The following is an 18,009-nucleotide window of genomic DNA, read 5'->3' as shown; positions in this document are numbered from 1 at the left end:
CACAGTCTACCCTGTAAGTAGTGTCTTTTAACATTAACATGCATTTATCCTTTTACCTGCCTACTCCCGCTTCCATCTTAATTAAAACTGTGGGAGCTTCTCTTTGTATCATTCACTTATCCATTAAAAAACCCATTGCCGTTGAGTTGATTTCAACTCATAGTGACCCTGTGGGACGGAGTAGAGCTGCCCCATAGGGTTTCCAAGTGAATTGAAACTGCCAGCCTTTGGGTTAGCAGCTGAGCCCTTAACCACTGTGCCACTAGGGCTCCTCATTCACTTTCGGTGCCCCAACCTCTGGATACTGAAAGCACCGTTTCTGGCCTACAACAGTCCATCCAGGCAGCTCTTACATAGACTTTTCACACCATTGAGAACCTGGGAAAATGCTGATAATTCATCTGCATAGGCCTAATACCCATTAACAAAATGTGTCTTTGGATAGTAGTATTTTGCTTTTTTTTTTTTTTTGATATATTCTGTTGGTGCCATTAATGTTTTGTGTATTTTTCTGTTGGACAATGACTTTAAGAAATCAGTGGATATATTCAAAATCCATGGGCATTTTGATGAGTGTTTAGGCAGAAGCACTTAAGTGACTCTTCCCTGCTGTTTTTGTTGGCAGTTTCCTGTGCATACACTCCTTTTATTTGCCGCTCCACTCCCAGGTTAGATACCAAGTCTTTGTTCAGGCGATTTTAGAAGTTTATCAGTAGAGAGTATTCTGGGATCGTGTTGATGAGCACTTGAGATCTGGCCTCTCAATCTCCAGGCCATTCTCCTAAAACTATGTAGATTAATGCTCATGAAGGAAAAAAAATCTTGTTTGGAAAACCTGGAAGCCCATTTCTTTCTGTTAAATTCCAAGTTCCATCCCCTCCTTGCAGTTTTTCCCCTTGGCTTAAACACCATGCTCAAATTATTTTGCCTTCTGTTCCGCAGCCCAGAAAAATTACCTAGCATTTCTGGACTCTCAGACAGCCACGTTCAGTTGCCATAAGAAGCGTTTGTTGGTGGTTCGAGAGCTCAAGCAGCAAGCACAGCAGGTGAATCTGGGTGAGTGTCTGCTTGAAGACCACTGATGCTTGGGGATGGGGGCAGCATCACACTTAGCTGTTTGGCGTTCCCCTGTGATTTGATTACTGTGCCATGGGGAAGTCTGAGACCTCTGTGAGACCCTTAGGGGCTGAGCATGACTGTGCTCATGTGTGATGGGGGAGGGCTGAGTGTGAGTACAAGGACTCTGCCCCACCACCCCCTTCAGCCAAAGCAGCTGACCACTTCTGTGGTTAAAAAATGACTTTCTTCATTTCCAAAGGTTCCTTTGCTAAAAAAAAGAAAAAGTTTGGTGAACTACTGGTTCACAGTAATAATAACTATATTTAATGTGACCTTATTTAATTTTGAGAACAACTTGTAATAAGTTTCATCCATCCTTACATATGCCCCAGTTGACTGTATTCCATTTATCCACTGAAGGTAAACCTACATTGGCAGAGAATGTTTTCATTGTGCTTCTGGTTTTGCTTTTCTAGGTGACGAGGGGCCCCATGCTCAAGAGTCAGACCTCTTCTCTGAAACTAGCAGTGTCATGAGCGGCAGTGACATGAGTGGCAGATACTCGCACAGTAACTCCAGAATATCAGCGTATGTATCATGTTTATTCAGCACATTGGCCATCCTGGGTATATGGAGAAAGTACAATAGGTTGGTTTTCCATCAGGAAAGTGGGGCGGGCGTAGGCGGACATTACTCAGGCAGTGTGGGAGTTGTGCAAGGACTTTCCCAGCATATCTAAGAGATTACAGTCGGTCTGCAGTGCTTGCGCTAACCCGGGCTGTGAGGCACTTGCACTGGGTACTCATTTATATACAACCTGATTTTACTCATTCGTCAAGTAGATGCGCAACTGTAATGTGTAGATGCTGAAAAAATGAAAAATTATAAAGAAAAAAGATTTTGGGCTTCTTCATTCAAAATCAGAATTGGAAGAAATTATAAAAAATTGTTATGCACTTTTACCCAGCATAGCAATTGGTCAGACCACTTCTGTGGGCACAGCCATGTGCGGGTATGCTATGCTAGGTGCAGCAGATGTTACCAACATCTTACTAATGAGATAGGAGTTACAAGAGTTGAGAGTCCTGCTTAGGAGATATAAAAGAACGCAGGATTGTATATTTAAACTGAATAATGCTTTAGGAATCTGAATGGAGGTCTGTGAGGTTGTATGGGTGATCTGAAGCTGCAGGAAAGTTTAAAAACTAGAACTGCACTTTCAGGAGTCAGGGAGGGAAAATATCAAGACAACTGTAATGGCAGAATCGAAGAGCTCTGAGGCAGGAAAGTGCATTCCTGGCAGTGTGGTGGTTAAGAGCTTGGTAGCTAACCAAAAAGTTCAGCAGTTCAGATCCACCAGCCACTCCTTGGAAACCCTATGGGGCAGTTCTACCCTGTCCTGTAGGGTCGCTATGAGTCAGAATTGACTTGACAACAGGTTTGGTTTCTTTTTTGTTTGTTTCTTTGAGGCAGGAAAGAGTGGAATTTACATATATTACAATACACAGATTCCAATCTGATATGTCTGTCTCCTTATTTAAGTTTTATTTTGCTCCCTTTAAGTTTTTTTAGTTTTTTATTATGAAATTCCATTTGGTTGATCTTTTATTCATGGTTCCAACTCTTATCAGAATTGACCTCAATTTTCTCTGCGTTTTAATGAAAACTTTGAGGCAAGACATCACTTTTTTAACTTTTTTTAAGGTTTTTCCTTATTATTTCCTGCCTATAAGACTTATCTCTGCAATTTTTTTTATGTATGGCTTTAACATCTTGTCACCGTTTTTTTCCAAACACAAATACCATCTACAGTTGCTAGTTTCCTAGAAAGGAGGTGGCCAACAGATACATTTATTTAGTCGTTTCAACACAGGGAGAGTCCTGTTTTAAACATTTCTCTGATTTCTAACAGGCGATCATCTAAGAATCGCCGCAAAGCGGAACGGAAGAAGCACAGCCTCAAAGAAGGGAGTCCACTGGAGGATCTGGCCCTTTTGGAGTCATTGAATGAGGTGGTACAGAGCATTGAAAAACTGAAAGGTAGGTTCTCAATACTGATGCTGACTCTTGCCCACAAAAAATAATAAACGGGCAATGCAGACAGGCAGAGGCCAATAGATAACCAAGATGCAATTTCCAGCCTGAGGAGAGCCAGAAAACTTTCAGCAGGAAGGGTCACTTCAGAGCACGTTCCTGGAACAGCCCTTCTGGGCTGTAACTGAGAAGCCTTCCTCCATCTGGCATCCACAGGACTGAACTGCGAGAGATGAGCAGTGAAGCCGGATAAAGGTTGTGGAGGCTCTGCTTCCTGCGTGGCCCCAGTGTGTGTGTTTTCTTTTTATATTAGATATACTAAATTATCTCAGCATTTGGGAAGAAAGAAGAAAATGTGGGAGATAGCAGCAGTAGTGCCGATATTTTTTGCTTGGGACAGAAACTGTGGTGTGATAGTAGCAGTGGGGCTGGGATTCAGCTTACCAGTGTCTCTCATTTCTTCTCTCTAGATGAAGTATACCGTATTTTAAAAGTGCTGTTTCTCTTTGCGTTTGATGAGCAAGCAAAAGAATTACAAAAGGCCTTTGAAGATACTCTGCAGCTGATAGAAAGGTCACTTCCAGAAATTTGGACTCTGACCCATCAGCAGAATTCAGCTACACCTGTAAGTGTTCTCAAAGAGTATACATTTGTTCATCATTTTCACAGGTTATTACATTCACGCAGTTCCTTAAAAGTCAAAGCAAAAACTGTCCTGTTGTTAAAATTGAATATGTCAAAGTTAAGTCATCTTAGGTTTATGTTTAAGCTGTCAGTAAGAAGGCTTTACATTTGACTGTGCCATGACTCCTGATACATCTGGTGTAGGCTAAGTGAGCTGTTATCTTCTTTCTACATGAGGCAGCTGTCCTGGAGAACATGGGAAAGCCAGTCACTTGTCCCAGGACTTCAGGGACGTCGGTGGGAGGGCTGTTGTCGTTAGAGTTGATTCTGACTCATAGCAACCCTTTAGGACAGAGTAGAACTGCCCCTAAGGTTTTACAAGACTGTGATCTTTATGGAAGCAGACTTGCACATCTTTCTCCCTCGGAGTGGATGGTGGGTCGGAACTGCTGACTTTTGATTAGCAACCAAGCGCTTAGGCATTGTGCCACTAAAACTAAAAAACCAAACCCATTGCCTTCGAGTCACTTCTGACTCCTAGAGACACTATAGGACAGAGGAGAACTGTCCCATAGGGTTTCCAGGGAGCAGCTGATGGAGCTCAACTGCCGACCTTTTGGTTAGAAGCCATAGCTGTTAACCACTGTACCACCAGGGCACCCCACAGGTACTTAAATTCACTGTAATAGGTATTTTCTAGAAGAAATATCATCATCTTCAATGGTATTTTCAATAGTATAGTGTTTTTGAAGCTGAGAATTTATATGCCTCCCCATGCCCTTCCCTACCCTCTTCTATTTAGATCACACTAACTTCTAAAATACCAGCTTTATGAATCATCTCAGGAAAATAACCAGCAAAATTGTGTGTGTTTCTTTTGGTTGTTAATGTTTGGTAATAGTATATGCGCAGGACGCCAGGAGCTGCTTGAAGGGCTTTGGGCATGTGCATTGCTTCAGGGCATTTACCACCAAGGGCCTGAGTGCGGGGATGCGTGCAGACAAACCAGAGGGCGACTGGTGTAGGCCCAAAGAGGCTTGCCGCCAGCGTGACACTGTCAGTCTCATCTCAGCTTGAAAATGTGTGCAGATTTTGCATTTTGCTCTATAATATACACGTTTGTTTTAATATAGAAATGTTTGTCCCCCACAGATCTTTGGGTACAGTTGATGCTCCATGTGTATTCTGTAGCCTCTTGGACTCTTCCACCTCCCCTCAGAGTATGGATTGCCTATTGGGAAAAGGCCACGCATATATGCTTGTAGATTTCCTTTTTCTATTTTCATAGCCTTACTGTCCTGGGAGGAATGAGATTTAGAGGACTGGGATGAGATTGTGGAGAAATGGCAAATTAAAATCACATAGGAAAAGAGAATTGCAGTGTTTGATACTATACCAGTAAAAAGTGAGAGCTTACGTGACAGGCTGTTTACTGCTGGTAGAGCCTTGACCTTTGGTATTTGCAGTGATCAAAAGTGTAAGATAATCTTTGCTGATACAGTTTACTTTATACTTAGATTCTAGGTCCCAATTCAACCGCAAACAGTATCATGGCCTCCTATCAACAACAGAAGACCCCAGCCCCTGTTCTTGGTTAGTATTTTTTTTTCTCTGTAAATTATTACAGTACTATGCAGAAGGGGTGTTTTTCTGTAAGTGTTGAGAAGGTCAGCAGTATAGGAGAGATTGGGATTTAACTGCAATTTCCTCCGGATTCTAGGATGTCATCTTTAGTAAGACATCAGTTTAATCTTCTAGTGGTAGAGGCAGGTTGGGGAGAAATCCAACACAACAGTAAACCTACAATTGTTTGGAAAATTTTACTGGCAATTGCATACATTTGTCCATACACACACATTGGTTTAAAGTTTGAGTCTAAACAGTGTACATTTGTATATAGATTCCAGAAAATTCTTCTGAGTCGTTATGTTTTACCATTGGCAGTTATGCATTGCACCTTGGGGCATTTTCATAATTCTTGTTTTTGATCTAGACCTTTTATCAGTATACTTTGAAGATATATCCAAAGAATTTTAGCATTTTATCTCTGTTTCATAGTTATACCTAAAATGTTTTGTTTGTTGGGGTAAGGTGGTTCTCACTTAGACTATAAAAATATATCCCTAAAAGTCAAAAAGCCCTACTAGCTGTTTTTAGAAAGCTGGCTAGCAACTCTAGACCAGTCATTTGGGTGCCTGAGTGTTTGCCCTTCAGATGAATCAGTCAAACATTCCAGTCTCTCTTAGCTTTCAAAAGGGAGTGATACAGTCTAAAATAATTGCCAGTTTTTATTGCTGTTATTTGCATTTTCTAACATTTATAGGCAGTGTTGTGAAATTTTTTCATTTAAATACTGCCCTATATAGTGTTAGTATTTTGAGGACATTTGAAGTAGCCTTTGGGGATTCACATTAAGCTTAGCTTGAACAACTAATGCTGCTTCCAGGGATGAACACCTATATTCCACCTCTGCTAAACTCATTCATCCTGACAGTGACCGCTCTACCTCTATCTCCCCTTCTTCTTGGAGGCTGGCAAGCTTCTTTTGGATCAATCCCAAGACAGACTGATTTCCAAAATTCTAAAAATTCACTTAGACTTGAAGCAATTTGGTAATTGTTTTGTTTGTACTGCCGTCCAATCCAGTTGTGATATCTGTCACTTGTGCTTTTCGCTGCTGGCCTGATGCTAACCTTCAGGTCAGATCCAGTCGCACCTTTCCCTGGAGTATTCTAGATGACTTTATCACATCAGAACACCTCCACTTTCCAGCTAAGCCTTAAGACTCTTTCAGTATTGTTTGGGGGCTCCTCATTATTTCAGTGTTTAGTATTGAAGTCCTGTAGTTACATGGCTCTGTAAGAAAAAGGGCTAATCTAAAAATAGGCACAAAAACTTAGTCTCACTGAAATACTGCTCAGCTTTCACTCCCCAGCTATCAGTAGTTCAGTATGCTCACACGTCCCCACAACTGGAGTCGGTGACTTATGGGACATTTTCTCTGATTGTTTAATGTTTATGATGCAATGCAAATATCATGCAGATAGATTGTAATTCCTGCAAAAATCAGGATTTCATGAAATGGATTAAATGATATTGGAGAAGTCCTTGAAGCACAGCTGACCGGGGCTTGTTACATTGATAACAAAAGAAGTGCTTCAAATGAGAATGGTTTGACTGTCAAAGAATTGAGAGGTCCTTAGAAATACTGATAAAGTTTTCAAAATATTTTTTTGTAAAAATGACTTTTTGTGCTGGGAAAATCAAACATGAAAATGTGAAAAATGTCATGTCCTTCCATCGTACAGTTTGTCAGAGTAATTACCTTCCTACCAAAGAGTCAACACTTGGTATTCATCCTAAGAATGAAACATAATTGTAGTTACAACTAACTTTTTAAAATAAGATAGAATATTTTATTTTCATAAGTTTTTTTCAAGATAAAGTCTCATTCAAACCTTTTACTGTTCAAGTTGAAACTATGGACCTTGCTGACAATGAATTTTTTTAAGTTGCCTTTTTCCATTATCAACATTCTTTAAATACCCAGACCGCCTGTGGTCTTCTGTCTGTATTTTTTTGTGTTTTTTCCGACGGGGGAACAATAATTGTGTGTAGTTTGTGTTATGTGTAATTATAAAACTGACATGATTAGTAGATAAAATATGGAAAATACAGAAAAGTAGGTCAAAGAAAATTAAAATTACTTAAAAGCAGCTACCAAGAAAAATGTTTTACTGTTCGACAATTTCCTTCTAGTCATAGCATACAAATGTGTATGCATGTACGTACAGGTATTTATGTATAATAAAGATCATGTTTGTGTCCTGTTTAAAGATATTTTATCTTGAGCATTTTCTCACATTGTTAAATATTCTCTGAAAATAATTTTTAATGTCTGTGACTCATTGCACAGAGGTGTTACTAGAAGTTTATCGTAAAATGCTAAGAAAGCATCTCACATGTCCTTACTTTGCCCTGTCTGCTTCCTGTGTATGATTCCCAGTTAGATGAAAGGTTCCACATAACTTTCTATCTGAAAGGGTGCCTAGGCGTTTTAGGTTATAGGACAGTATTTACCCCAACTCATTTATCCTTTTTCCATAAACAGACTTTTTTAAACTACTGTGTTTATAGAACTTTTTATCATAAATTCTGTCCACTAGCTTAATTACTGAATTGACTTTCGTGCCACTACATTTTTTACTTTTTAAAAATTAGGTAAAATGTACATGTAGTAAAATGCACAGATGTTAGAAATACAGTTGATGAGCTTTGATAAACATATACACCCATGTAACCACCACTATCACCCCCTGACATACAGAACATTCTTTCACTTCGAACCACTGTTTGCATTGTTCTTCTTCTGTAGTCCCAATGCCAGAAGACAGAGATGCAGTCTCTCTTCTCAAGGCAGGGCCTCCAGGCTGTGTTTGTTCTGACCAGGAGCTTGCAAGAGTGATAGACACATTAACTCAGGGACTGGTGGTCATCTTGTATCTGTGAAACTCAGTCACCTTTTATGTTTAGCTTAGAGTTACTGCCTCAGCTCCCACCAACAAGAGACAGTGTGTCTGTCACAGTCTCCCTTTCTTATTTTTAGATGCAGAGCTTTTTATACCACCAAAGATCAACAGAGGAATCCAGTGGAAACTAAGCCTTCTAGAGTGACTCTGGCCCTAGTGCAGAGGGCTTCTACAGAGAAGACTTAGCCACCCATGGCTAGTTTTCCTTCCATCCCTCCCTCAGTCTGGCCGGCACTGGGAAGAATAAGAATAAGACATGACCTACTATAGCACTGCGGAAGTGTTGCTCTATGAATAAGACCTCAGCAGACACCAAGTGTTTTTTTTTTTTTAATTTTGTGCCTTTTTTTTTTTTTTTTTGTACCTCTTCCCTCCATTGTAACCATCAAAGATTGTTTCTTTTTGTGTGTAAACCTCTTCATAAGCTTTTACAGTGGTGGTCTCATACAATGTGTATATTTGTCCTGTTGTGACTGACTTATTTCACTCAGCATAATGCCCTCCAGGTCATCCAATTTGTGAGATACTTGGCAGATTCGTCATTGTTCTTTATTGTTGTGTACTACTCCATTGTGTGTATGTATCATAGTTAATTTATCCATTCATCTGTTGATGGGCATCTAGGTTGTTCCCATCTTTTTGCTATTATGAATAATGCTGCAGTGAACATGAATGTGCATATGTCTATTCATGTGACGGCTCTTATTTCTCTAGGATATATTCCTTGGAAAATTTTGTGTATATGTTTTAATCATTAACAAAATTTTTAGCTTCAGCCAATGTATCATTTTATAAGAATTACTGCTCTTTTGTAGTGCTGTTTGAGAGATTATTTCTGGTATTTATAGTAACCAGGAGATTGGGTTTCATTCCCAGTTACAGGTCTGATTCATATTGTGACCCGAACAAGTCACACAGTTGATTTGTGCCTCAGTTGCTCCTCTGTTAATTGGGAATAACGTTTCATGGCTTCTACCTCAACAGTGTTAAAACAAGTAAAATAATGTTTCTAAACTGTTTTATGTTCCGGATGAAGAGCATTATATATGAACAACATGGCTGTCAGTGCTAACGTTTGATCAAATTTAAATCACCGAAATGGCTTCTTCACCTTCAACTGAGGCTGAATAAAAAATGAAGTGTATCCTTTGAAATTCAAAGCCCTCCTATGCTGGCAGCTGATATTTTGTAATATCTTACAAGGTCATGTCCTTCCAGTTAGAGCTGGACTGACCCTCCTGTGGTTGCAGTGTTCATAGGGACTATTTTACTTCCTGTGTATTTTTTGCTAGAGAATTAGCAGTGTTAGAGCTGGAACAGATTAGAATTTATAAAACAGCATCATGCATATTGAGTATTGTCTTAGGCTAGGTTCTCTAGAGAAGTAAAACCAGTGAAGTGTAGAGAGAGAGATTTATATCAAGGAAATGGCTCACACAGTTGTAGGGGCTGGAAAGTCCCAAGCCTTTGGGGGCTTTCAAGTGTCAGGTTGGAGGCTTCTCCTGACTTAGATAGCTGCAGGGGCTGACAAACCCAAGATTGGTGGGTCAGATGGCAGGCTGCTGGCTCACAGGCTGCAGAGGTTGATGAATCCCAGATTGGCAGGTAAGATGCCAGGTTGTTGGCTCACATCCCAAGAACTGGAGCTCAGATGATAAGCCAAATGCAGGATCCAGAGCAGAGTAAAAGCCAGTGAGCTTTGCCAGAAAGTCCATATGTATTGGATGCAGGCCATGCCCCGAAGGAAACTTGTTTTCAACTGATTGGCTGCTCATAGCAGATCTCATCATGTAGGAGATTACATTTTATCTGACCTCATCATGGAGGTGATTACATCATTCCATAACTGCCAAACTACTGAGAATCAGGGCCCAGCCAAGTTGATACACAACCGTAACCATCGCAGTCCACCCCTTGTCAATTTGGCACCTGTACACTTCTCCTTAAACCATATATAATCTTTAAATAAAAAGTCATACTTGCACCTAACATAATACGACTAACACAGGTACAACCGAAAACGCATTAGCCCTGTTTACATCTTATATTTTATAAGAAAACAAAAATATTTGATACATGCATACAAAGAAGAAATACAACAATCAACAGTCCTTATTGCTGCAGCTGGTCACATGGTCATAGCTGGTGTTTAGAATTACCTTTTCCACCACCCATTCTCTATTCCCTTTACCCTTGGCAACAGCTCAGCTGGTTGTAATTCTTTGCCTGCTGGGGTGACCCAGACCTTCATTAGTAAAAGGTCTGGATCATTAGTGGTCGTGTCAGAATTAAGTTGCTGTAGTTCTCCATTGACTTTAATCACAGAGCATGGTAGTACTAAGAGGTGTCCCAAGGGTTCTGCATTCCAGACATACTCAGAATTCTTAAAACTCCATTATGTAATATTAATCCAGTTTCCTCTTGGTAGTTAGGATCAATCACATGAGTCAGTAAATACAGTAACTCCCTTCTTTGCATGTTGATCCAGAGGCATAAGGAGCCCAAAGTGGCCAGGTGGCAGTCTTACAGTTCAGTGGAATAGTGATGTGTATCCAGGTGGGAGCATTCCTGCCTTTGGAACTAAGACTTTTTAACCTGCAGAGCATAGGGTTGTGGGAACAGGGAGCACAATTTTGTGAGTGAGTCACTAGAGGTAATAATGAGTGGTGTCACTCCTGTTTCCACCCCTTTATTCCTGGACCCATGAACCCTGACAATGGCAGAAACAGCACCATATATTGGATGTTGGTTTAGACCGTGTACAGCCCCCTGAAGAACATTGCCCCAACCCCGTAAGGTATTACCACCTAGCTGGTGCCATAATTGTGTCTCTAGGAGGCCATCCCATCAAGCCAGCTACTTCAGGAAATGAGGAACATGGTAAGACCAGTGAATTCCATGAGCCTGGGCCCAATGCTGCACTTCATTTGCTGTGAAGTGAGTCCCTTCATCTGAGGTGATGCTGTGTAGGATACCATGATGGTGGATAAGGCATTCTGCAGGTCCACAGATGGTAGTTTTGGCAGAAGCTTTGGTGCAGGGAAGGTAAATCCATACCCCAAGTGTCTATTCCAGTGAAAACAAATGTTGCCCTTTCTGTGATGAAAGTGGTCCAATATAATCAACCTGCCACCAGGTTGCTGGCTGATCACCTTGAGGAATGCTGCCATACTGGGGACTCAGTGTTTGTCTCTGCTGCTGGCAGCTTGGGTACTCAACAGTGGCTGAGCCAAGTCAGCCTTGGTGAGTAGAAGTTCATGTTACTGAGCCTATGCCTAAGTTCTATCCCTGCCACCATGGCCACTTTGTTCATGGACCCATTGGGCAATGATGAGAGTGGCTGGGGAAAGTGGATGACTGGTTTCCACAGAATGCATCCTCCTACCCATTTGATTGTTAAAATCCTTCTCTGCCGAGGTTACCCTTTGATAAGTATTCACATGAAGCACAAATATTTTCACTTCTTTGGCCCATCCAGAGAGGGCTATCCACATGCCTCTTCCCCATACCTCAATATTCCAATCATATTCCTTCCAAGTCCCTAACCATCCAGCCAAACCATTGGCCACAGCCCATGAATCAGTATACAGTGGCACATCTGGCCGTTTCTCCACCCAAGCAAAGTGAACAATCAGGTGCACTGCTTGAAGTTGTGCCTATTGGAAAGATTTCCCTTCACGACTGTCCTTCAGAGAGGTCTCAGAAAGGAGTTGTAGTGCTGCCGCTGTCCACTTTTGAGTGGTGCCTGCATATCGTGCAGAACCATCTGTAAACCAGATGTGAGTTTTCCCCTGTCAACTGATCGTGAGGAATTCCCCATGAAGCCATAGGTGCAGACTGGAAGATGGAAGGTAATGTGACAGGAGTGGAGACCATGGGCATTTGAGCCACTTCCTCATGCAACTTACTTGTGCCTTCAGGTCCTGCTCAGGCCTGATCTTGTATATATCCCTTCCATTTAATGATAGGATGCTGTTGTCCAACTTTATGGCTCTGTACATCGGACAACACCCAGTTCATGGTGGGCAGCTCAGGCTGCATGGTGACTTGGTGGCCCATGGTTAAGTGTTCAGTCTCTACTAAGGTCCAGTAACAAGCCAAAAGCTGTTTCTAAAAAGGCGAGTAGTTATCTGCAGAGGATGGCAGGGCTTTGCCCCAATATCCTAAGGGTCTGCTCTGTGATTCACCAATAACGGCCTGCCAAAGACTCCATACAGCATCTCTATCTGCCAGTGACGCTTTAAGGACCATTGGATCAGCTGGATCATATGGCCCAAGTGGCAGAGCCGCTTGCACAGCAGCCTGAACCTGTTGCAAAGACTTGTTCAGGGCACCATTCAAAACTAGCAGCTTTTTGAGTCACTTGATAAATAGGCTGAAGTAGCACACCCGATGAGGGATATGTTGCCTCCGAAATCCAAAGAGGCCCACCAGGCGTTATGCCGCCTTTTTAGTTGTGGAAGGAGCCAGCTGCAATGACTTGTCCATCACTTTAGAAGGAATATCTAATGCCCCACAACACTGGAGTCCTAGATATTTTACTGAGGTGGAAGGCACCTGAATTTTTGTGGGATTAATTTCTTACCCTTTAGCATGCAAATGGAGCCCTGGTGGTGCAGTGGTTAAGTGATACAGCTGCTAACCTAAAGATTAGCAGTTTAAATCCACCAGCTGCTCCTTGGAAACCCTATGGGGCAGTTCTCTGTCCTATAGGGTCACTATGGGTTGGAATCGACTTGATGGCAATGGGTTTGGTTTTTGTAGTACACAAATGCTTTACCAATAAGTCCAGAGTCATCGACATGTCTTCCTAACTAGGTCCAATCAGCATAGTGTCATCAATGTAATGGACCAGTGTGATGTGAAGGGAAAGGCAATGAAAGTCCCTGTGGACTAAATTATGACATGGAGCTGGAGAGTTGATATACTTCTGAGGTAGGACAGTGGAGGTGTATTGATGGCCTTGTCAGCTGAGGGCAGACTGCTTCTGGTGGACTTTTGAAATAGATACGGAGAAAAAGGCCTTAGCCAGATCAATAGCTGCATACCAGGTACCAGGGGATATGTTAATTGGCTCAAGCAGTGAAACCACGTCTGGAACAGCAGCTGCAATTGGAGTCACCAGCTGCTTACGTTTTCAGTAATCCACTGTCATTCTTCAAGATCCATCTGTTTTTTTGCAAAGGCCAAATACCCGAGTTGAATGGGGATGTGGTGGAAATCACCATGCCTGCATCCTTCAAGTCTTATGGTGTCAGTAATTTCTGCAGTCCCTCCAGAAATGTGATATTACTTTTGGTTTACTATTTTCCTAGGTACAGGCTGTTCTAATGGCTTCCACTTAGCCTTTCCTACCATAAAAGCCCTTACTCCACATGTCAGGGATCCAGTGTGTGGGTTCTGCCAGTTGCAGAGTATGTCTATTCCAATTATGCATTTTGTAACTAGGAAAATCACTACAGGATAGGTTCAGATATCCATTGTGAGACAGGAGATAACTCAATATCCTGACCTGCATTTGTCCTGCTCTGGTGGGCCTCAATGACATTTTGGGTCTCCTGGAATTAGTATTAATTCAGAGCCAGTATCCAGTAATCCCCAAAAAGTCTGATTATTTCCTTTTCCCCAATGAACAGTCACTTTCATAAAAGGCTGTAGATCCCTTTGGGGAAGGCTGGAAGAAAGATTAACAGTGTAAATTTTTGGCAGTGTTATTGGAGTCCTTCCTCAAGTAGGCCAGGCCTTCTCTTCATTCAAGGGGTTGTAGGTCTGTAAACTCACTGAACTCTGGGAATTCATTGAGGGCCATGACACTCTATTCTGCCAATTTGGGTTAAACCGCCATTCACTTGACCTAGAATTCTTCCACTTGTACAGATCAAGTAAATATTTAGTAGAACTCCCATCTATTTCACTCTTAGGGACACCATGCCTAAGTAGCTAACACCATAAGTCTATATGAGTCAGAATATTCTGATTATTGCTTTGACTTCACTGCCCATTACTGTAACCAAGTCCACTGTGTCTTTTTTGGCTCAGTGCCACAACTTGGCACCTACCACCATGGGGTCCACTCAGCCCCATTGTAGTTAGGTGTCTTAATTGAGATAGGGCAGTTTTCACTGTCAAAGGTGACTTACGTAAAATAGCAATCACGGCAGTCTTCAAAGATGCTGGGGCTCCCTTCACAAATTTGTTCCTCACTGTTGTGGTAAAAGTTGTGTGCTCTGAGCACTCCACATGTGGGTCTGTGGGTTTAACCTGATAAACCCACGCTAACATTCCAATTTCCCTAAGCCTTTGAATACCTTCTTCTACAGTATACCAAGGCAGGTCTGGTACTTTAATGTAGGCCACTATGTAAGCCATACTTCAGCAAACAAGTAAATTATTAGATCCTTTCCTGACCTCTCGAGCTAAAACATTGAATGAATAATCTGTGCTTAGTGGGGCCATATCAGTTAATTCAGACTGATCCAATGTTATGTTCCTTGCACCATTATCCCACACCCTTAATAGCCATTCCCACACATATTCCCCAGGTTCCTGTTTGGATTAGAAAAATCGACCAGTTCTTTTGGAATGTAGTATACCTCCTCCTAGGTCACACTTTGTACTTCACCTTTTGGGACTCACTGGGACTTAAGTCCGGTTATAGGTCTAGAAGCAAAAATGGGTAGTAAGGATATGTTCTGAGAACATTCAGCAATGTCTTGTAAGGCATCTGTCTCAGGCAATGCTCCAGGTGCTGACTCATACACCACCCCTCAAATAAAGGCTCTTCAGGCACAGCTAGATTAATCTCATAAGATGGGGGTGGAGGGACTAGTGGTTTTGTTGGCAGGAGCGATTCAACAGAATTTAGTGTCCCCAGCTTCTTGATTATCTGCCCATATGTCCCCAACTCAAGTTTCAGGATCCTGTTTCTTCTCAATCAATGCTCTCACTTTAACGTCGGACACTACTTGAGGTTGGGAATTCAGTTGGCATTGTAATTCAGCCACTCTTACAATAAGATTCTGGATTTGGTTTTCAGCAATATCAACTCTTACTATAAGAAATAAGGCTTTCTTTCAGGGCACAAGTGGCAAGTTTGAGGTCATTTATGTAGCGTTTAAGCTTTGACTTTAAAGCCGAGTTCATCTCTTTCTTTCACTACTTTGTGTAGGACCGATCAACCAGCTTCCTTATATTTCTCATTCTGACGAAATTGTGAAAATTATCAAATGTGATCACCCAGAGCCTTGCCATTCACCAATACTTGATCTGTTGGTGGTGGTATTTTGCATATTTCCATTGCTACCTCACACCATGGATTAGCAGTGCCCTCCTTACTACTGAGAGCAGAGTCAACATGTTTAAAAAAGACTAACCAGGCTTGGGAACCAATTTAGAAAACTCATTCTTACAATTTTGTTTCTCTAGAACCACTCTTGGTACCAAATGTCTTAGACTGGGTTCTCTAAAAAAGCAAAACCAGTGAAGTGTGCGTGTGTGTGTGTATAAATATATATATATATGTATATGTGTGTATATATATATGTATGTATATATAGCAGTTGTAGAGGCAGGAAAGCCCCAAGTCCATGAGTCATGTGTCAGGCTGGAGGTTTCTACTGACTCACATAGCTGCAGGGGCTAACAAGCCCAAGATCAGCAGGTCAGACAGCAGGCTGCTGGCTTATGGGCTGCAGAGGCTAATGAATCTCAGATTGATAAGATGACAGGCTGCTGGCTCAAGTCCTAAGAACCAGAGTTCAGATGATGACGAGACAAATGCAGGACCCAGAACAGAGCAAAAGCCAGTGAGCTTTGCCAGAAAGTTCATATGTATTGGATGCAGGCTATACTTCCAAGGAAACTCCCTTTCAACTGATGGCTGCTTATAGCAGATCTCATCATGGAAGTGATTACATTATATCAGACCTCATCATGGAGGTGATTACATCATTCCATAACTGCCAAACTACTGAGAATCGGGGCCCAGCCAAGTTGACATACAGCCTTAACCATCACAGGTATGGATGAGCAGTGTACATGTATGGCCTGCACAGTTGTAAATTATTCTTTGTTCTCCAAATAGGGCCTCCTATAACTGAAATGTTTTTGTCAATGTCTAAGCCATTTCATTTGTTTATGGTGCTTAGCTGTTTTGTTCAGTTTCTCAAAAGAACTTTCTATTTTCTTTTTGGTGAGTTTAGAAAAAGCCCAGTTAATTTTGACAACAGTTTTGTGACTGATCCTTGGATAAGGTTAAAAATTTCTTCCATGATTTTAATACCAGAGTCAGACCTCCATTACTGTATCTAGAATAATAGGAAATGCTGCTTTTGATCCTCAGAGTATAGATATAGGCAGTCCCTGAGTTACAAATGAGAGCTGTTCCTAAGTGTGTTTTTTAATTGAATTTGTAGGTAAGTAGGGACCAAAAAAAAGTTTTGTTTTTTTTTAGGGACAGGTACATACATTTCTTATTTAGCCTTATTTTAGGGCAGTTTTACCCTGTCCTATAGGATCACTATGAGTCGGAATCGACTTGATGGCAACATTTTTTTTTCTTTTCAGTACAAGAAAAGGCTCGAAGCCTTTTCAATGATTTAAAATCTGCACATTCAGCAAGTGAAGGTGATTGTGATGAAGAATTTTTTTTAGGGGTTGGTTCAATCATTTCAAAGTGAGGGCAAATTTATGTAATAGTAAAGGGCAAGGGCAGGTACTGTCTGTAAGTCAGACATAACCTGGTGACTGCCTCTATGCCTGAATTGTAATTTAAGAAGACTTTACCCAATACGGGGCCCTGGTGACACAGTGGTTAAGTGTTTCGCTGCTTACCAAAAGGATGGCAGTTCAAATCCATCAGCCGCTCCTTGGAAACCCTATGGGGCAGTTCTGCTGTGCCCTGTAGTGTCACGATCAGCTGAAATCAACTCAACGGCAACAAGTTTGGTTTGGTTTTTTGTTACTCAATATAGCTAAATGTTCACTATAGAATCTAGGGGTATTCACTGTATAATTCTTTCAACTTTTCTGTATGTCTGAAAATTTTCACAATAAAATATTGAGAAAAACACAGAAAAGAAGGTATTGTCCTGCTTCGAGGGAATATTTGTTGACACATACCTAATGAATTTGCTTTAATTAAGTACCAAACATTGAAAGGCAGAAAATACTTTGCAACTACTCTTTGGCATGGGTCAATGAACATGGTAACTTACATAACATTTTAAATATGCTGTAGTGCTTTCACTTTAAAATTGCAACTGGTTTATACTAAAACAAATTTGGATCATAGTACAAGGGTCCCATGTTGATGTATTGGAAATAGGAATAAATGTGTCAGTTGGTATGAGTGAAATTTCATGCATGTCCAATCCCCTTAAGATAATGTATAGATAGATATGCAGCAAGAAAAAATTTGTAAATTTGAATTACTGTCAATTACTATCTCTTCTCTTCTGGACAAGATTGGGTTTTGTTGATTTTGAGAAGAATCAGGCAGGAGCAGACCCGCCAAATTGAAGGCAAAGCCAAGGAGGAATTGATGGAGAAGTCAAATGTTGTGTATGGGAAGAGGAGAAACTCATGTGAGTGTTGAATGCTTAATTTTGGGGAAAGAGTTTGTCAAGTGCTAGAAAAGATTATATAACTCTTCCCAAAAATTTGATTTCTGTCCCAAAGCAGTTTCATGCTGCAGGGAGCAAAAAATCCTCAGTTCTTTCCTTGGTTCCATTGAGCCAAATGGCTTGCTCAGATGCTCCAAACA

General features: G+C 41.2%; 1 protein-coding gene across 2 annotated transcripts in view; it reads left to right on the top strand.

Moving 5' to 3' along the window:
- Nucleotides 1–17,277, top strand: part of ELP1 (elongator acetyltransferase complex subunit 1) — a 69,897-nt gene extending 52,620 nt beyond the window's left edge. For both annotated transcript variants that reach the window (XM_049896272.1, XM_049896273.1), the window contains exons 32-37: nucleotides 943–1,056; nucleotides 1,536–1,647; nucleotides 2,972–3,099; nucleotides 3,564–3,718; nucleotides 5,235–5,310; nucleotides 8,324–17,277. In XM_049896272.1, the coding sequence (XP_049752229.1) occupies nucleotides 943–1,056; nucleotides 1,536–1,647; nucleotides 2,972–3,099; nucleotides 3,564–3,718; nucleotides 5,235–5,310; nucleotides 8,324–8,391 (653 nt within the window). In that variant the 3' untranslated portion in view covers nucleotides 8,392–17,277. The remainder of the gene's footprint in view (nucleotides 1–942; nucleotides 1,057–1,535; nucleotides 1,648–2,971; nucleotides 3,100–3,563; nucleotides 3,719–5,234; nucleotides 5,311–8,323) is intronic.
- The last annotated feature ends 732 nt before the right edge of the window (nucleotides 17,278–18,009 follow it).

This window comes from Elephas maximus, chromosome 9 (genome assembly GCF_024166365.1).
Source record: "Elephas maximus indicus isolate mEleMax1 chromosome 9, mEleMax1 primary haplotype, whole genome shotgun sequence".
Taxonomy (NCBI): domain Eukaryota; kingdom Metazoa; phylum Chordata; class Mammalia; order Proboscidea; family Elephantidae; genus Elephas; species Elephas maximus.
Note: the sequence above shows the minus strand (reverse complement) of the source record. Positions and strands in the feature narration are given on the sequence as shown.